The sequence below is a fragment of the Anguilla rostrata genome, chromosome 9 (genome assembly GCF_018555375.3).
Source record: "Anguilla rostrata isolate EN2019 chromosome 9, ASM1855537v3, whole genome shotgun sequence".
In the NCBI taxonomy this organism is placed as follows: Eukaryota; Metazoa; Chordata; class Actinopteri; order Anguilliformes; family Anguillidae; genus Anguilla; species Anguilla rostrata.
In genome coordinates, this window is record NC_057941.1 from 11,896,492 (window position 1) to 11,917,876 (window position 21,385).

General features: G+C 40.4%; 1 protein-coding gene across 2 annotated transcripts in view; it reads left to right on the forward strand.

Annotated features, from left to right (window-relative positions):
• LOC135262952 (X-linked interleukin-1 receptor accessory protein-like 2) overlaps positions 1-21,105 on the forward strand; it is a 151,653-nt gene extending 130,548 nt beyond the window's left edge. Inside the window, exons 7-11 of one of the 2 annotated variants that reach the window (XM_064350418.1) lie at positions 6,855-6,984; positions 9,232-9,377; positions 11,987-12,127; positions 13,330-13,500; positions 15,400-21,104. In XM_064350418.1, coding sequence (XP_064206488.1) covers positions 6,855-6,984; positions 9,232-9,377; positions 11,987-12,127; positions 13,330-13,500; positions 15,400-16,094 — 1,283 coding nt within the window. In that variant the 3' untranslated portion in view covers positions 16,095-21,104. Of the gene's footprint in view, positions 1-6,854; positions 6,985-9,231; positions 9,378-11,986; positions 12,128-13,329; positions 13,501-15,399 lie in introns of both variants that reach the window. The other variant, XM_064350419.1, reaches the window with a different exon arrangement.
• Positions 21,106-21,385: the final 280 nt, after the last annotated feature.

A 21,385-nucleotide genomic window follows, 5' to 3' on the forward strand; every position in this document is an offset into this window, starting at 1 on the left:
AATTTGTTAATTTGGAGAGTGTACCCAGAGCCACACTGCGGTGCCAGCGCATTCACTCGTGCAGATTAGGCCGGGCTGTCTCCCGGTCGCCTGCTCAGCACATTTGGATGTTTCACTTCCTGGCTGCCTGCGAGGGTGTTTACTCTGAAGCACACCCCTGGGCATATGCCGCAGCCAGGCCGCAGAACAAAAACAGCCAATTTGACTGCGCAAATCATTCCCGCTTCTTCAGAATGTTTGTTTACCCACTCCAGCCCACTCCTCGGTTGAGACGTCCATTGTAAAAACGAGTGTGAATTTTCTAAAAGCCGTGGTGCTCTTATTAATTTCTGAGCATGCTCATTCGAGTGTAATATGAGTGTAATAGGTGGTGTGCTTCTTGCTTGAATGGCCTTCAGATGAGGCTTTTGAAGTACGGGCTGCACTGGGCGCAGATCCATGCATTTGCAATTATTTATAGTTTGAGAGTGTGCCAGCATGTAGCACACAATATATTCACCCCTATGTAATTGTCAGATAAATTGTAATAAAACAACTGCAAAGGCTTGAGCCATATATGACACTATCTATTAAAGCAGTGAACTGTGAATCGCAATGATATATGTTCCCGTTGACCAAATAAATCCTGTAATCTACCACCAATGAACATACACACCAATGTCCTTGTACTCTGTGGAAGATGTAGTATGTAGCTTGAATTCTGTATGTTAATGCAAGCCTTGTGTCTATTATGCTGTACAATGCATAACTGAAATGCCCTACAATGGTAACTGACATTCTGTTAAAAGTCTCCACTGACTGTTGGAATCATACAAAAGATGCCCTGTTCCTTCTAGAAAATATGTTAAATAAGTGTTAAATATGTTCCCTTCATTTGTAAAGGGAAGGTGTCCCAGCAACATATTTATCCCCTACCAGTCTGAGTGTGTGCTGTTTATAGGTGTTAAAATATGGTGGAAGTTTTATCTTGACAATCTTTTCTAATAACAGCCTCGTATACTCTGAGGCAATACCAGTCAACGCAAAATATTTTTAATTTCCCATTAATCCCTGGATATCCCTGACGGGCATAGAGAGCTATTGTGATTAAAATGTGTACCTCAGTGGAAACCTCCTCAGTGTAAAATCCCGCATGTGTGTGCCCATGCTGTGAGATGAAACAGCTTGGCTATGAAGTTGAAAGCCATATTTCCTAGCCGCAGTGCAGAGGTGTTTGTCACTGAAAGCACAGCTTCCTTGATGGCAGTGTTGATTTTCATTGAGATTCACTTCTGACCCGTTGGACAGTTGTTGAAAGGCACCAGCCAGTTGGTGTTTCCATTGCAATTAAAGCAGACCTCTACCACAGGTACAGGCACATGCAGGTCTTCAGGAGTCGGCAGCAACAAACTTCACGATTAAAATGATTCAGCCAGAGCCTGGAGCAGCGAGGTTCTGCTACTGTGTTTTTCCTTTGATCCGAAGTTCTCATTTCAGTCTGTCACTTTTTTATTCTTGTACAAAGTAATCTATTCTTATTACTCTAGAGGTGGAGTATGGCACCTTCATATCTGAATAATGAGTATTCTGTTTTTTATTATTTTCCCTTAAACAGTGAAATTTAGACAACAGGGATTAGCACTGAAGAACATTGGAGTGTAGATCTGTCATGCATATGCCCTAGAGAAGCAGTAAATCTTGGTATTGAAAATGAACTTGTTTTGTATTTGGGGTACGACTTCATTATGGTGGAAAGCGAATAACTGGACATAGAGTTCTCCCAGGTGGGAGGTACCTTTCTACAGGCACCTTGCAACTTTCTTCATTTTTTTATTCACTGCTGCAGTGCAAATACAGATGAAAAATGTTTTAAAGTGTGTGTAAGCACATGTGAAATGCCTTTTTGTTGCAGCACACATTTGATAGAGGTCTGCATCGTGACCAGAACCTGCAGGGCCTGAAAGTATGATGTGATCAGACTGAGTATCAGGCCTATTTTTTAGCTGTGTGACCTTGGGTCAGATCAAGTATGGGCCAAACATATATGTCCCAAACATTATGGTGCCCTGAAATGGGGAGCATGTATAAAAAGTGCTGTCATTTCTACTTGGTGAAACCAAAATGTATTAAAAAATATGGTTTAATAAAAACTGAGAATCTGCACCATGCAAATTCTTTGATTACAACAGACCTGGGTCAAATACTTTTCTACACTTTAGTGCTCTTTTCTGGTGTATTGGAACCAATGAGATACTCTCAAAAAGTGCAAACCCCGCCTTCTGGTCATATTGGCAGGCTAATTTACACCAGGCAAGATCAATAGAGCACAGAAAAGTTTGAATTCAAAACAAAAATACGTATTTTACCCAGGTCTGAATACAAATCTAAAATTGTGGAGTGCAGAGCCAAATAAAGAAAAAATCTGTCTTCGTCCCAATCGTTATAGAGGGCATTGTAAGACCAGGGGCCACCTGCTTTGTTATGAGGTCTAATGGAAGCAGTTTGAACAATACCGAACTGTCACGTTTCCTGATGTGGCACTGATGGTTTATTCCCAGTTAGCGTGCTTTGGGTGCCAGAGAATCAGTGATGTCAGCTGTTTGAAGTCACCCATTAGAGTGCCTTGCTGAGCCAAACTGTTCACAGCAGCTGCAGTGAGCAGACCTACAGCCATCTGGGGACCGTGCTCCCGTTCCCCCCTTTCACTTCCTGCCGAACTGAAGCCAGGCCCGCAGAGACACTCCTGTACCTGTGCTTACACCTGGCACCTCTGGCGGTCAGTGGGTTTCTGAAATCCGGAAGCTTCTTTCGGCCTGCTCTCAGCGAAGCTGGTAGCTTTCGCTGACGCGCGAGAGAACATTGCACACGTCGCTCCCGTGCCTTCGGCTGATCTGTGACAAAACTTCAACTGCTGTATGGTGTGTCGGTTCAGGCCCTGACCTGCACTGACACAAAACAAGAGTGTTTAGTCAGTCTCTAGCTTTGTTTTGATGAGTCCTTCTTCGCCCCCTGTGTCTGTAACATGCCCCAATCCACCAAGTAACTGAATCATCTAGTAACTCTAGGATTTTGTTTTGTTCCACACAAAAGGACTTCCGTTAAAAGGATATCTCACCCAAAAAAATCTAGATATTCTGAATTCCACTCACCTCATATGTTTAGGCTCAGTCTTTCCCACGTTTCCTGTGAAGTGCCTTTGTGATGGTGTTCCTGTAAAAAATCTCAGTGCTGTACACATAAAATTGAACTGAATTCCATCTCAGAAGGGGCATGAGTACAGAAAAGCTCTTGGGTGCCTCAGGGGAAAGTGTGTGATTCTCCACAGGATAGCACATAATGGCTGTCAGAATAGTCTGAATTTGAAATATATCTGTACAATTAATGGTAGGACCTAATCAGCCATTATTATTTCATATTAAATGACCGTTATGTGGTGAAATGAGATGAATTGAAATCTCAGTAAGGTCCCTTTGAGTGTAGTTTCAGTATGCACTGATTCCTATGTATTTGGACAAAAGCTGTGGAAAGTTTAGAAAGCTTTTTTGGCAGTGGTCACCTGAATAAGTTGGCGCCGCAGATGGCTGCCTCGGTGTGTTGACCAAAGCAAATTCCTCGTATGTGTAAATGTACTTGGCAATAAATTCGATTCTGATTCTGATTCTGATTCTGATGTGAAATGATAGCCAAATAATGTCATTTGAATTGATTTGCAATGAACCTAATTGTGTTCTTTTTGCCCGTAAAGAGTGACATTATCATCATACGTGTCCCTGTACTTATTGTCCGTGGTCCATGAGTTTTCATTGTATTTTCTTCTTTGTCTTTGTTTTCAACATGGATGATGACACTGCAATTTGTTATTTCCGTGGAAAAGGATGGGAGTGGTTTTCACAACAATACAAACAAAAGGTGCCATACATGTAGGAAACAAATAGAATGTCAAACTGCAAGGGTGAAATGAGTTTCTCTGCAAAAATGAAAAACTTGTCGATTCTGCTAAGAAAAAAATCACTTTACTCTGAAACACAAGACATCCTCCAAATAGTAATGGTATATTTTATTTACCATGTATCTTTCCTGGCAGTCAAGGCAGTGAAATGGAACAAGATACAAATAAACATTAAGCAATGCATAAACGACCAAGGCCTTACAAAAACAAAGCCTTTAGAATAAAAATACCTTGACGAAAACATATCAAGGTCGTCAGCCCTGTCCTGGAGAGCCATAGGGTCCAGTGATTTCTTTGTTATTCAGCACTTAATTGCTCAATTAAAACAGTCGATTACACCGAATTTCTCTCACCTTTTTTCTAGGGTCTATATTGGCAGCTGATTTTAGGGGTAAATCAAAAACCAGCCAACCCTGCACCTCTCCAGGCCAGAGATAGTTAGTCTGTGTGTCAGAGGTGGCTATCAATTAAGGATCGACAAAGTGAATTTTTTTTTGCCATTGCCAGTTGTTGCCTAGCTCTATTACTGCAACATCTTCAGTCTGGTAGCTTGCAGATGAGTACACACATCCCCCTAAAGCCTGTGTAGCCAGGCTTCGCTGTGCTGTCACTGCACTGGAGAATGCCTTGTTTACACAGCCTGCAGGCACCCAGGTTGGCCAGAGGGCTCTCTTGTGCACAATGGGTAGTTCCCTGCCGAATGAATCCTCTCTTGCTCGACAATGGTACAGCTAATTACGTGCCACCTTGCTGCTGCCCACATCCAGCACTGGCGGAGTCAGGATTTATACAGTTTCTCGCTACACTGAGAATCTGTGTTTTTGCAGGCCCTACAACATGCCTTTGAGTTTTTATTCCAAAATTACAGTGCCACAAGATCAGTCAGGAGAAAGTAAAAGTTAAGTTTTCCAGTTTTCAAGTTTGAATATTGAAGGTTGTTTACTTCACTCACCTTGACTTGGACAGAAGCACTGTAAGATGGAAATCAGAGTACGGGTACAGAAAGGTGATAATGTGAATGGAAATAGGATTCTGACTCCCAAATCAATTCTAAAAAAAGGAAATAAATGAAAGCAATATGCACCCAGTCACCATGATCTGACCTGTTATTTGCTACATGCTGGCCAAATTCCAAACTTTCATTCAAATGAATGATTTTTATTTTAGTGTTGATTATTAAACATAAAACATGTATTCCTGTTTAACTTCATTCTCATTTTCTCTCGAAAGAGAAAAAAAAACTGACTCCATCCCCATTTCTACTTTTTAATCGCGAAACCTCTGTGTTTCTCATTACCGATTAATCAGAGGGGGCAATACCCTGTGTTCATTGCAGTATAGGTTCAGGGCTCACCTGTAACTGAGATCTCTGATCTCATTGTGACTCCCTGAATAAATAAAGGGCAAATAAAATTGGCCCTGCCACAATCAGGCAGACCTGGCACTACAGACTGGCTGAAAAATTTCAGTGGAAAGGTCACCTTGGAGAAAAGAGAAAAATTAATAAGATAACAGGAAATCTTTTTTCTCCCATCCATTCTCTATTGGGAAAAGTTAAAGCAAACTCATAATAATTACTTTATTGCCTTACGTAATATACAAAAGCCTGCACAGCTCAGCTCTGACAGATGGAAAACATCTTCATGCAAGTCTTCCGCAAGATGACATTCTATCATTTTCACATATCTTGTGACAGTTATAGAATTATGATACATTGTGTTTTATAGTTGTAGATGAGAACTGGGGAATTGGATCATGTCCCAGACAGATTCAGTTATATCAACACCTTCATCAAACATTGGTGAGGATCTTGGAATTACTGTAAGGGCATGGCTAATGCTCAAGCATTAATCTGGCTCCTTGCCCATCTACAAAAATAGATCCTCCACAATACAGTTTTAAGAAATGAATGTCTCTATTGCCAAACAATTATAATTTAGAGGGGTGAAAGGATACTTAATTGACCAGCATCAGATGGCCACTTTACTTTGCTTATGAACAATTATTTAAAGTGATAAACCATTTATGTGAATAGATACTCATTCACTGTGCAACTACAGAACTTTAACATGCATCCAAAAACTCGCTTGAGATGGGAAGGCGCTTGTGATGGTCATCCCATGTAATTACGATCTATCTTGCACTCTAGTCTTAGGCACGGGTTCCTTTATGTAAGTGAAGTAAATTTTGTGGAAAGACACAAATCAAATGTTCCATACTAACCTCTCAGTTCAGCGCAACTGAATAAACTCGGACAGAAATCTGCCCTCCTTATGTAGGCGAAAGCAGAGAGAGTTACAGATAGATTTGACTGCGGTACAGAAATTCCTGGGCAGAGGATCAAACCCCCAGCTGCAAAGGGGATTTGTATATGGTTTGAGAGTTGGCCGCCCAGCGGGCTGTGTCATACAGTTAACATACGACTTTATGTAGCGTTCTCATCTTATGAAAGCATCTGTTCAGCCAACTGCTACTTTCACATACGCAGCTTTAGCAATCATTTTGTCAAGGTTAAAGGTGCCACTTTATTTGTCTTAGGAGCTGAGGTGTAAACCAGGGGTGGTGTTAAATATTTAATGAATGTGGTCCTAGATCTATTAAAAGGCTTGTTTTTTTTGTTTTTTTAAGTTTTTTCCCTTAACCCATGGGGTCTGGGTTGTGTTCTTTGATCTTCAGGGTAATCCTCTGCCTTTGATTGGCTCTGACCAGCGTGGGTCCCTGAACAGCTGGGAGTTACAAGGACTACCAAACACTGATGGTGCTGAATAGACGCCTTCAGCGTTGTGCGAGAGGCTGAGTTCTGCATGGCTATGCAGTTGTGCTTGGCCATGGTGTTAGAGGCCTTTCACCAAATGCGTTTTCAGAGTTGCACATGATTGAGCCGCGCAATATGACAGCCACCATTTCACCCCCTCCCTCTACGCAGGTATGCCACTCAGTATCGACTGCAGGGCCTTTTTCGGCTACAGCGGTGAATCCAGACCCATTATCTACTGGATGAAAGGGGAGAAGTTTGTGGAGGAGCTGGAAGGTCACATAAAAGAAAGTGAAGTCAGGTAAGGTCGCTTACAGCAAAAAGGGTGGAGTGGGGTATTGTATTAGATGAAACTGCCTGGACTACAAAGGATGCATTTTTGGCACATCATGAAGAGAGTTAAAACCAAAAAAAAATGTTTTTTTCACAATACAAATTTTATTTGAGGAAAATTTGAATGGAATGGTTTTCAAAATCTATATTCGATGTGCCGTGCGAGACATTATTTTGGCGGCTGACAAGGATTTTTTCAATGCCGGTGGGTCCAGACCCTGGACATGCCTCCTGACTGATTAAGGCAGCTTACAAGCTGTTGCTCAGTCACATGGAGGAAGCAATTATATTTCATAAGACACATTTCTGAAAAGAGGAGCAGTTACATACACACACTGCCCACTGATGCATGCGTACACTGACGATGCACACCTGAAACGCGGTTGGTATCTTCAGGCGATCAGGTGTGTTCTCATGGGGAAACCGGAGTATGGTTCTTCCATACGATTTTCTGCCCCCAAAAACCAAGAGGACAGTGGGAGAAATTAAACACATGGGGCTACTACAGCGAAGCAGGTCGATAATGGACTGCCCTGTCGTTGGGGTTCTGGGATGAATCAAAATTGAGTTACTGTGGATGTGGAAGGGATACGGAGCAGCTTCCTGTTTTTAATCTCCCCTTAGTCCACATAAGATGGTGGGGAGGATAGAACTCTCTAAACCCGTTATTACCCTCATAAAACTGTTATGTCAAATGAAGCAGTCCTGTTTAATAATAGAGCACTGCATTAAAGTCCACAGGACACAGAGGTACACCTCGTGTTGCACTTTGTGACGATAAAGTGCACGGTGACTTTCAAAAAACAACTCATCACGAGGCAGATCTTTAAATCTCAGTCTGCTTTCTGCCCTATTAATATCCTGCCATGTCTCCTACGGGTGACTCTGGAAACAATAGCAGAGTTTCTTCTCATCCCCAAACCGCCGCAGTGTAAAATCCCCGAATTTAGACAGAAAGCTGGTTCTTCAAATTCCCTCAAGCCTCTTACCAGGGAGACAAATGGGCAGAAACCTCGGCATGTTGGGTGAGGGCTTCATACAGAGGAAATAAGAATGGCAAGGAATCGTTACAAGCTCCCTTTCTGCAAGTTCTTTGTGAATGAGAGATGTTTCTTTTGGTGGAAGAATTAAGAACCTTCTGAAAAAAAGAAAAACATGTAACTACCATAGAACAAACAGCAAGCCCACTTTAAAAAGAGATATGCTTTAGCGTCCACAGAGCACAGGTCAGGGCATGAAGACTGAGCGAAAACCCATGACCCAGTTTCTCAGTTCTTTTCAGGGATTAAACAAAGTGTATGCTGCATTGCATGTTTGTGTGTGTGTGTGAGAGAGAGAGAGAGAGTGTGTGTGTGTGTGACCATCAGTGTGAACCCACTAATTAAGGATTATCGAAAAAAAAGGTAGGAGTCCTCACAGCTCTCTCAAAGTCCCAAGTCACTGATAATGCGGAAAGCTTCTTTTATTTTTGTTGGCAGTGAACCCCTCCTGTGAGCCATTTCTGTTAGTATCTCTGACCGATAGGACAATCCAATGGCCTGCGCTACTCTAAGGCTAATTACAGCATCTCTGACAAAACAAAATTTGACACGTAAATGGTGAGGTTCTCTTCGGGGGCTGCAAATGTCTTCCCCCCTCCACCACCAAATGCGCTTCCCACCCTGCACGAAAGATAAATCGCAGTTGGACTCACTCACTCTGCAGACAGGGCCATCAATCTCACGCTGTGACGACAGGCGGGCAGGTCCGTCTGGCTAGCTTTTCCCAGACTGCGGACAAGTGCCCACCATCCTCCCCAGGTTAACGGGGATTGCTGCTAACCGCAGCATCCCCAATGCCACAGACCGCAAGTCAATCACTGCTGATAGCCAGGCTCCCTGAAGCCGCAACCTGCGCTAAAGAAGCAGGGTGTTCATCAAGTGCCTCATAACGCGCGGTGGAGGCACGCGCCTTAGACGAGCGCTCAGTGCGCGCGTTAGCATGGGGGAGGTTGTGCTGAGGCTCGTTATGTTTAATGACATGTTTTCCTTAATGGCATGAGGGAGGCTTTTCTCTGCCCACCGATGGAGACATTCATTGAGGGCAATGGTGATTAATTAGAATGGCCTTGGCAGTGAGCCTTCGGTAGATTCGGCGAAACTGCGCTTCTGTCCCCCTGGTGAGGTCACGCGGGCCCCTAAGCCTCTGGTTGTCCGAATATTCCCCCACCCGGCAGGGTCCTCAGGGAGTACCTGGGCGAGAAAGAGGTGGAGCTCTCCCTGACCTTCGACGCCGTGGAAGAAGAGGACATGGGCAGCTACACCTGCTACGTGGAGAACCACATCGGAAGGAGTCATGGCAGGGCCATTCTGCAGAAAAGAGGTACTGCTCAGATAGTCCACTGTGCTCCTTGAAGGGAAGACTGAAGGTTTTCTTGAAACGAACAGTGGCTCACATCCGCTGTAAATTACCATGGCTATTCTTAGAACGGGAGTATCACGAAGGGTGCAAACTACTCTGCCCATATGACTTATTACAATGTGGAGAAAGGTGCTGGCAGGTGTGCTCGTAAATGCTCAGCTCAATGAGGCAAACTTGACCAGACACTCTCTTATGTTCTCTCTGATTAAAATCTCACTGAATAGTCCCAGAAGCTAATAATTACCTTTGTTGAGATTTATTCAGAGATTTAACTAGATTTTCTTTCTTGAAAAACTCCCTGAGTGCGAAGAGTATGGGAGGAAGCCAAAATCCCACAATCCTTCATCCCTTCAAAGCACCCCACCTATAAACAGAATACACAATGTAGTGCACCATATGTTAATGGCTTTGTCAATCTAATGAACATCACACTCACACTAAATCACATCTTAATACAAATGATGCGCATAGCATATATATGCTGTGGATATGAGATGTGCAATGTAAATCAGTATATCACACTTCATAAATATTCCATTCATTTCTAAATCCTCATCTGGAACTCATAGTCTGGATATTTTGGAATCTGGTAAATATGCTTCATACACACTTTGAATAATGGCTGTGTTGTTAAATACAGTGCTTTTAAATTATTTCAGATTGCATGATCTTGAGTGACAAGATGATATTTGACTGAGATCTGGAACCGACTCTGATTTTACAGTTACTGAAACACAATTCTTGAAACAGTATCTACAGTATCTTCTAAAACATCAAAACCCACAATAGTAATGTGTTTTTTTAAAACAATATCATTTGGGATTGCTTTCACGCAAAATTCAAATATCAAGCACATGCATGAAATATTAATCTCTGCCATTGTTTTAAAGCAACCAATCCCCAAGCACGTGTTAGGCTGCCAGCGAGTGCCACTGAACAATTGAGCAAGTACAATTACGAGAAGGAAAGGCACAACCAGGAGGTGCATGACAAGGAGGTTCCAAAATTATATACCCATCAAATCATTGCCTACAATGACAGAAGCAGGGAGAAGCCTGTATATACTGTACTGGAAAATAAATCTGTGTTTATTCATGTAAATGTTGCTCAACAGTGATACAGCCATTTTATTTCTATTGAATATAGCTGTAACACAATAAAATAAATTACCCAACTCCTACTACCATACATAACTATTCTTTCTGACCATGCGGCTGACAAACTGGAGTATAGAGACCTCTACTGGTGTGAATTAACATTTAATCTGGTGCACACAGTACTGTGGAGTCTCATTAGAATTTAGAGGTAGTGTGATGACATTTATGAAGATTTTTTCCAAGAAAGTGACATTTCACTGCATATATTTTCCTCATTGAATTTAAGCATGACAGTACTGTATATTTAAATATCCTGTCATACAGAAAAGGACCCAGCAGTACAAATTGCTCAGTAAAAGTCCAATAGTGAACATATGTACTCTGTAAGAGTTGATTTAACACTGAACATTTTACTGTGTACTGCTGTAGCAGGAGGTATAATTTCTCATCTGTCTGCGTTTCAGGCCATGCAGTCTCCACTAACCCTCAAAGTGGTCTTCACCAACCCTGGAAATCAGGGGTGGAAACGAGTTGTGATTTCATCTTCACAAATGGCAGGGACAACAGTCCATTAATAATTAAAAAATGACAGTTATCACAGTTATCCATTGCTTTGACTGATGTGTGAATGTGTGTGCTAGCCTAGTGCCCGTGTGTGAGGTTCTGCTTTGAATCATCCCCTAAGAGGCCCACAAAGCTGCTTTTCTGTAAACACAGCAAGCGTAAACAATCACTCAGTCCAGAAAATAACATTAAATCAGTACATGGACTACCCCGCACAGCAGAGTCAATCTCTCACATCTGTTCAGTCCAATGATTTGAGTTTCACATTAGCTAAAACACCTCATTAACAATCATGAAATGACTATTGTTGTAAATGATGTGCACAAGTTCATACAATTTAATTGTTATGTGCTGCCTTACTGTAAAACTATGTTTTTCCCTATCACAATTGTTTTGCTGTTGATCAGTAGAAATGATCTTTATAAATGATGTTGGACTGTTTACATCATGGGTGTTTTTTAGATTCTATCATAGATTCATATCAGCCATATTAAACTAGGGATATGAAGTTATGCAGACACAGTAGGAAGCAACTACCATGTGAAAATCCAGCAAAATAATACATTCTTTCATTTTACTTCACACACAGAGTTAATGTTTGTGCACATGGTTAATTTTTTTTGGTCATAACAATGGCAGGGGCTTTCTGTCACTAATATGCGTGTGTTAATTACAATGCACTGAAATTAGCATAGATATGTCAGGCAACACAGTGAAGGCAGTGATCCCTGGCCCAACCCTGTCTACTCTGACTGCATGCCACTGGTTGTGACCCACGGCCATGTTCCTGTGTCACAAATATGTGTCTGAGATTACTGGACTCCTTCATGCTTTGCTTTGTACAGATTTTCTCCAGCCTCACATTTGACCTTTGCCCTTTGTCCTTTGACCCTGGGATACTCCCCACAGATATGCGCAGATTAGAGCTTGCCGGTGGCCTTGGGGTGGTCCTGCTACTACTCGGCCTCCTCACTGCTGTCTACAAGTGCAATAAAGTGGAGCTCATGTTGTGCTACCGCAAACACTTTGGGAGAAGTGAGGCGGAGAATGGTAAGCCCGTGCAAGCACCCAGTCTGTCCCTCAGATCTCCTGAGGGGCAAGTGTGTGTGACATCGCAAAGAAAGCTAGACTTTCCAGAAACGGATAACCTGCAAGTAAAACTGAATTTGACCTCAGAAGGCTGTTTTGATGGGTGACATCTCAGTTAGTCTGAAATGGTACTTCAGTCTGTAATCTTTGCTTGAAAGAACTATTCTCCCAAATGTCAAAAATGTTTTTTCCTATCCGTAAATTATTATTCAAACACTCAGACCATGATGTACATAATACTCACTTGACATGATAATGCTCTTGAGAATTATTCTAGGTGATGTAGAATGGAAGAACTCCATTCCTGTTTGAAAACTGTACTTACAATGGCATTCATGCTGTCAGCTGCTTGTCATTATATTTACAGTCTTAAAATCAATCAACTCTGTGTGTGGGTACTTGTTCTTTGTTACTGTCACTTTGGCTTCTCTGATTTTTTTTTATTTTTTACTTTATCTTGAAAGCACAGTCATATCCTTACTTCCCTTGTCTCAAGTGCCCATGGGTCACAGCAAATGGTATCTATGGGATGTTTGCAAAATGCTTGCGGGGAACTCTGACAATGCCAAATCAACTTTTCCGAGCATATATTTCTTGTGGGAGAATACTAAAATACAATAATCGTAAGTTACATTGTGGTGAAGTTTTTCTTTAATGGCAGTACAAATCCTGCTTTATTCTGTCATAAACATGAGTAAACGTTTCAACAAAATCATCCATACCTAGGTTTTGTATTAATAACTTCACAAGACTATCAAAAAAAAGTGAGCCAGGGTAAAAGTTCTTAATCATAGCAGCACTATTGTCCCTCAACGACATTAATAAAGTGATGGGATCTGGGGAACTGATGATGATAGATGTTTTGGCACATGCAGTATATCATCTCTGAAGAGAACATCACTCAAAATCTATCACTGATCGGTTTGTTAAAATCTCAGATATTAAACACTGATACAATAACACTCAAGTGTATGATGATAGGTACCTTTTATTTTATTTCTGTAATATATATATATATATATATATATATACACACACACATTTTTTTACTGCACAAGGTATGGTTGGCAAAGGGATGAATATCTCTGTTCACTCTCCGTGCCACTGGTTGGGACATGACATTGTGATATTGCTGTGGTCAACATAACTCTTTCTGCCATCAGACAACAAGGAGTACGACGCATCTCTCTGCTACACCAAGGTGGACCTGGGCCTGTTCGAGCACGACTCGACCGAGGAGGAACAGTTTGCTCTCGAGGTCCTCCCGGATGTCCTGGAGAAACACTATGGGTACAAACTCTTCATCCCCGACCGCGACCTCATCCCCAGCAGCGGTAAGCGATGGCACTCATCTCACGTGACATCGTGTGCCAGTGTCGGTTTCTTTGTGGCCATTACACGGCAGTCAGAGGAAATGTTTAAAATTGTATGCAGGGAGCTGGAAGGGTCACATGTGCTCTGCTGTCAGTCTTATTCCATGGGCCCTAAAGCAGCCATTCTTATCTGCTGGTGTATTAAAAGTTGGAGATCTACAAAACCTGGCAGATATGGAGATTTTGTGCCCCCAGGATGCAGCCATCAGACTTCACCTCCATGCTTATTGGCTTTTTTGGAAGGGCTGCCAGAAAAAAAAAAGCCTTGAGAGCAATCAACAAAAGTAAGCGCTTGCAGTTCTCTGAATTTGTGCCTGAATCCAGGCAAAAGTGTTTTGGAACACCAAGAATCACCCAAGACTCTCTGAACCCCCCTCAAAAAAATAAATTAATTGGAATAAATAGATAAATAAAAAGTTTAAATGATACGTATGTGCACACTTGTTTATATGTAATTTCACTCTGCATCGGCTGTTTTGCATCAGAGTATGAAGTAAGCTTTTATCTAAATTGATCCCAAGCCTGTTAGAATCTCCAAAATTACATCATTGCCATCCAAATTTGATCACATACAATTTGAAAGAAACACCAGTGCTTTCAATGATGCAAAGAACTGAAATACACACAGGATAATTTTGTTTGTGTTTGTAGACAGAGAGCTTGCACACATTGGGTACTGCCATTTGTCAAACACAGGCCAAGGTCCCACAAAGCAAAATAAATAGCACAGAGGGCTTTCACTAGCTTTTGTATACACTAGGTTTGAGGGTTTTATTAATAGATTTATATTATAAGCAATAAAATCTCTAAAGCTCAGTACAGCTTGTTCAAATAGGTTTATATATACACCACAAATTGACCATGAAATTGCCATATTTTGTCCCTTTTTTATTTGGAAACTAGTGCAAGATGAATTGAAATAAATTAAAAAAAAAACATAATGTGGCACCATACAAATCTTTAAATGTTCCTCTAAATGTGTAAGGGCATTCTCTGAGATGGCACTGCAGTGCTGAGCGCTGTAAAACAAGACTATAATAGTTTCAGAGCAACTGTATTAATAAGCACAGTTGTGCTCATTTTGCTGATTTGAACCCTAGTTTTTCACATTCAACGGGATTTTGTAGCTCCTCAGAGTGGCTTAGAATTTGTCAAATGAGGGTTGGACGCTGATGTCAGTGGCAGCCAAAATGGAGGGGGGTTGATGTGGGCAGTGGGGGAAGTGATGTCTCTGCAGGAAAGCACAGCAGCAGGCATTTGGACAGAAGTGGACTGTAGAGAGCAATGTACAGGGGAATATTGGTGTGCAATGTTGACAGGTGTGGTGTGAATCACAAGGCTCCTGCGAGGAAGGCCGAATGTCGCAAGGCCAATCATTGTATCTATCTTCTGGGAATGTGTCACCTGCAAAGATCAAATGTGTCATTTACGCCCATAATGAGTCATAGCCAAGGTAACGGTAGTTTCACAGTAGTCCTCAGTCAGCTTTTCTTCCTGTTCATTCAATGAATTGTTCTGTATTTCTTTTTGAGACAATTTTTTTCACTACTGGCAATTCTTATGCTGTTTAAATGCCAATCAATCAACTACATTTCTGTTATTCATTATTCCTGTAGAGGAAATTGTATGGGACAAAATGTTACATATTCTGTATTTAAAAAAAATTTATACTCAACAATGGATTGCATTGTGTTACCGCCATTTCTAACCAACTAGCTAGCAATTTCAGGCTACTTGGCCTTTACATTAAATACATTACATTTTAACAGATGTAAATGAGGGGGAAAGATGACATGTCTGTTCTTAGCATGTTAAAAATGTCTGTCTCATTCAGCACTCTCTTACTGCATGGGCTTGCAGGGTATGTGGAGGACCTGGTGCGCAGTGTGGAGCAGAGCCGGAGGATCATCATCGTCCTGACGCCCAGCTTCGTGGCGAAGCGCGGCTGGACCATCTTCCAGCTGGAGGCCCATCTCCACAACATGCTGGTGACCGGCGAGATCAAGGTCGTCATGATCGAATGTAGCGACCTCCAGAGGGTCATCAACTACCAGGAGGTGGAAGCCTTAAAGCACACCATCAAACTGCTCTCCGTGGTCAAGTGGAGGGGCCCCAAGGACAATGAGCTCACGTCTAAGTTCTGGAAGCGGGTCCTGTGCGAAATGCCTGTCAGGAGGAATGAGAGCCTGTCACGCGGGCAGATGCTGGACTCCGGGGAGCAGGGCCTCTTCGCTGACCTGCACGGTGTCTCCACCATCGCCATGACCTCCGCCTCCGCGTCCCTGGTGCCGGCCCACACCAAGATCCCCAGGTTCGACCAGATGAACCACACGCAGAAGAAGCACTACTGCCGCAGATACGATTTTGACAATGGTCCCACCCCGATCCGGGTGGCCACGCTGGGACATCGGCCCGTGTACTGCAACATCCCCATGACTCTGCTGAATGGACAGGTGGGCCAGCATAACTCCACGGTCAAAAGCAGGTCGGAGATCCTCTTCAACAGAAAGTTCATGCCCCTCTCACAAGAGGGACTCACAAGTGATATCTGGTAACTCACCACCTCTGGTTTTTTTTTTTTTTTCTTTTCTCATCTGCATGATAACTTAACTTTTTATTGCTTATTAAATGTTGTCTGGAATTTATTTATTTATTTATTTGCTCTCAAAATCTATCCATTCCTGTTTTTGTTCTTTAATGTCTATGGAAATTTTTAGGTACTGTAAACTGAAAAATGAGGGTCGCTCTAGATATAATTTTCTGACTTGAATCTTCCTTTTCAGAGATAGGGGTTTTTAATTTTCAAGGTGGTGTTATTATGGATTTTTTGTATTCTGAGGCATATAGAATGATTAATTGGAGACTTTTGTCAGTGTATGAGTGTGTTTGTGTGTATTTGTTAAAAGCTTTTGAAGGGCGATTTTAACATTACAGGGACAAAGGGACTTCTCATTGCAGCACAATTCAATTAAGAAAATAAGCCATGATCCAGTTTATACACGAAACTGTCTGAACTTAATGGAATATAACTATATGAAAAAACATATCAAACACGACTACATTCTTGTATATTCTCAATATGCCTGTCATCTGCTTTATGCTGTAATCTTTAGCTTCCTTTGTCTATTATCTTATAATTGAATTAATTTAGGGTCTCTTGGTCTCTGATGTAATTAAAAAGGAAGGGTATCATTGTGCTAGAGCAAAGGTTACTTATGTTTCATTTAATATTGCCTGTAACAGTTTTATTGCAGTTTCTATAAATTTGAGTCTAGGAACGGATGTCATTTTGTACCATGGTATTTACATTCGCCCTCTAGCAGATTTTCCTCTTGGGTAGGGTAGGGTTTGGGACTAAGATTAAAACAGGAGTAATGACTTGAATTTGGTTAAGTAATAGTCTTCACTCCCAGAGTCATCCAGAATTAATTGGATCCCTCGTTGATAGAAAGCAGCACAATCCGTCCTCATTTCTAGTCCCAGGACAGGATTCATTAAGCCTAATTTTACTTTCCATGTTTGCAGTGGGCATACAGCTTTACATGTTTTGAGTTATTTTATCTGCATGATTTTATAACTGGCCACATCCATTACTAGTTCACTTGTTAATTCCATGATTGTTTAATGAATAAGAGTAGTTGATTGATGGATCATAAAATTATGAACCACCACAGTAATAAGACCTATAGCCCATGTCAAGAATTTGTCTGGGTGTACTTAATCAAAATAGCAATATTAACAAATAATAATAATAATAATAATAAGTTCAACCCTGGCGTAGCTACTTAAAATAATCTAATGTTTTGGGGGTTAGGACTTTGGTAACTCAGATTTTTAGGTGTCAAGCTTTTCTCCAAGACTTTATGAATTGAGCTACACCAAGTGGCTAATGTGTATTTCTGTTTCAGAACTGATTTTCCCCTCATATGATGAGAAGCCAATTTTATGGCACAGACCCAATGGATGCATGTACTTTCAGCTTTAAAATGATTCTCCATTTGATAGAAAAGTTAAGTTTAAGTTTTAAGTTTAAGAAATTGTTTTTTTTCCAAACTGCATTTTAATGCCTGAAGGTTGTTTCCACTATTTTCCATTATTATTTTTACATCATTTTCAGACGTTGACATTAACTACACAGTAAAATGTCAAGTGTTAATTCCATTCCTAACAGATATTCCAGAGTGAGACCAAATGTTATTTCTTAAGAGCTGGACTAACACTATTAGAGTTGAAATAACACATGACATGTTACTGTGTACATATCAAATGTTCTGTATATCTTAGTGACTTGGGAAAATATCTATGCTACACCATGTTGGGGGTTTATCATGGTGCTCTTTTTAACTCCTGAATTTTGTAAAAATGTGTGTGTCCTATTCATCACCTCACACATGCTAATCCAGCCTACATTAACAAGAGGGATGCCCAGTCATTAGGTTTCCAGTGGTAGGGTTATTGATAAGTTCAGCCAGGTTATCATTTTTAATTCCTCCAAGTTTAGATTTTTGTGTGTGCAGTGTTATATGCACGTCAGGGGTTAAGTTGTGAATAGCAAGGATCGGGGGTGAGGGGCAAAATATAATCTCCACATCAATGCAGTAAATTTGTGCTCTTTTGAAGGCCATACTATCACACTTCTACCTCTGCAGCAGTCCATTTGCGCAACCTAATGTGCAGTTCACTTTTTGGCAACCATATGGCTACTAACTTCTTACTGATCACATTATAAATGTAAATTTATCAAGTTTCTGTTGCAATACTTATGCGCCCAGATACCCTATGGTGGTAATTCATCAGGCCAACATGTTTACTGTAGTCTTTTGTAGTCACCTGTAGTTGCCTTCATCCCTGTGTCATAGACATTCTGTATAATAACAGATTTGATTCTGGTTGTACCTCATTTTGATACACAGTAAAATGTTGAGTGCTAAGGATTTCTTCAGCATTTTCTTGGGTGGAGCTTTATGGTGGGAACTTAAGCAGGCAACCTAGCATTGTGTTTCATTGGAAAAACAAATTCTTTTTTTACATCATTCTTTTTTTATATATATAGAAATACACTATAAGTCTCAGTCATGATCTAAATCAATAAAGTTAATGATCATTTCCATCACTAGTACAACTGGTGCATCTAGTTAGCTAGCCTCATAAGCTTTGTGAGGAAAATTAGCATTAGCATTTTCATTAACGTGTCTCATTGTACAGCAGTGTACCTAACCGGTTTATCAGGTTAGGTTATGTCTAACACTATAGTGCTACATTAGTTAGCCTCATAGGCTTTGTGCGGTAAATTATTGTGAGAATTTGTGTTAACCTGTGATATCCAATTGTGTTGTATCTAGCTAGCTCCATGAACTAGCATCATAGGCTTTGCTGGGTAAATAATCACAGATTTGTACCAAGCTGACAGACCTGTGGCCATGCTCACAATGTGCCAGACCAAGCTATGAGCTGTCATTTTTAGAGATGAATCTAAATGAATGAATCTGATGAATAACACCAGTTGCTGCACTTGCAGCAATAGTTTTTCCTTCATCTTATTTGAAAATGCAATGAAAATAAAGTTCACCCCGTTCTCACTACATAATCTGATGTTCACTGCAATTTTCAGCTTCACCACTGCAATGGTGATTTTGAGGCAAAGACTGCTTTATTTCTCTCTTTCATACAGGTATTTGTTTTCGCTATACTTTTGTGCCCGTGGTACAAAAATTAAAAAAAGAATTATAATCCAAATTTGCACATGTATAAAGCACTGGTAAATAAATGATGTATGATGTGGTACAAAAATACAGTTGACTATGATGGGTACTATTTACGGTTTGTTTAATTGATTGTAAATTAATTAAATCAATGACCATGATTTTTTGAAAATTGATGAATATGTAATTTTGGGGTAATATACATGTATATATGACCTTTGTATATCATATATGATCACCTAAGATCATACTCTTCTGTTGTTCTTACTGTATTTTATAAGACCAATAGTTAATCTTATCTCGTATATAAATAAAGAATTCTTTTTTTTTTTTTTTTAGCTTACAGCTCCGTGTGGGTTCTCCTGGTGATTACATGGCTAACTCATTTTAAAAATTCACCCTTAAATGTTGCGATTATCATCATCATAACAGTAAAAAAGCTATTTTCTTTAGAGAATGTATAAGTGCTTTAGTTAACACAGATTGGTAAAAGCAGTGTGCGTTTACCATGACTATGGTACCAGGCCATGATTCATAAAACCAACGTATGCATAGTACTGTCATTGTTCCATGCTTACAGATATTTGCACAATATTTTCATTTTTTTACAATGCTCTGTATGGGAATACACTTCAGAATACATGGTCAGTGTAGGTAAATCCAAATTCTGGAAGTGAAGGCTAAATCTGAACAGGTGTGTGTTTAGTTTGCGGACAGACTGTTAAGTGAAGTTACAAGGTGATTGAATTTGGAAGGTGCATAGCCTTGGCTTTTCATCAAGCTAATGCCAGGGTCCTAAATCTGATGTCAGCATCAATCAAAAGGCTCTGAAGAGAGCAGCAAGACAATAGGGAATATTTTGAAAGACTAATGAAATTGAACATTTTTTTTTTTAATTAATAATTAAAATGACTACATAACAGATGGTCTACAGACAAATTGTTAAATCAATTTTTATGTGTGTTATATGAAAATGAAATTATAATCTGTTCAAAATCACATACTACATAAGTGAAAAGTAGCTGCCTTCTAGGTGGCATTTACGAAATTATGTATGTTTAAAATGACTTTGCAAAACAATCATCAAATGAGTGTGAGAGTAAATGGTGAGTGAACTGTGTGCCCTGTGACAGATTGACGACCTGTCCAGGGTGTATTCCTGCCTCTCGCCCAATGCACGCTGGGAAAGGCTCCAGCACCCCCCATGACCCTGCCCAGGATAAGCGGCTATAGTTAATGGATGGATGGATGGATGGATGGAAAAATCATCAAAATTAACAGGCAATTCAAAAGTACTTTAGCCATTATAAAGAGTTGCAATAGATTGAATTCATTCACACTTTAGCCCTTTACCACTTACCACAAAAAATGGCACAGGTGCATAACATCAAGCTTGCATAACATTGATGCATAGATTTACTACAAATTAGCCTGCATAAAATGTAATATTTGTGTAATTCCCAGGAGAACATACAGTATATGGTATTCTTTATACGGTAGCATTACCCAGAGTGCAAATTTAATTTTTTATTCCATACATTTCAGTTAATTTTCTCTTGCCTTTGAGCCAAACAAAAAGTTGCCACTTCAGTCCTCACACTTTTTAAAATAGTTTTGCTATTTCTGTTTCTACTGCTCCAGATTAATACTGGTCACATGTACACTTATCTTTCAGGCAATGTTATTTTTACTTGTACTCCCCACTCTATTGAAAATTTGTATTTTGCTATTTTAATTGCTGAAGTCAAGCAGTTGGACAGTAGGTGACTAAGATTTTGGGGGAAAGTTTTTTGTTATTATTATATAGCTATTAATAAACAATAATAATTACATGTTTTGGGTCTGGTTTCTGAGTATATTTCTGGGATTTAAGCCATTGTTGAAATTTTACTGAAGGTATTTTTTTATTTTTTTAACGTACACACTCCCAATGTGTGTCAAGGTTCATTTGTTTGGGCGTTATTTTTTGCCACATGCCAGAATTTATCCTTAGGATAAAACAAAGCAAATCCCACACAATGAAAAGAAAGGACAAAAGGAGAAAAGAGGTACCACAGTGCAAAATACCATTCTGTTCTCTCTTGCTACTTGCAAGAGACATTATGCTAAGGAAACTGCTATTCTTATTTGGTCCAACATTCTCC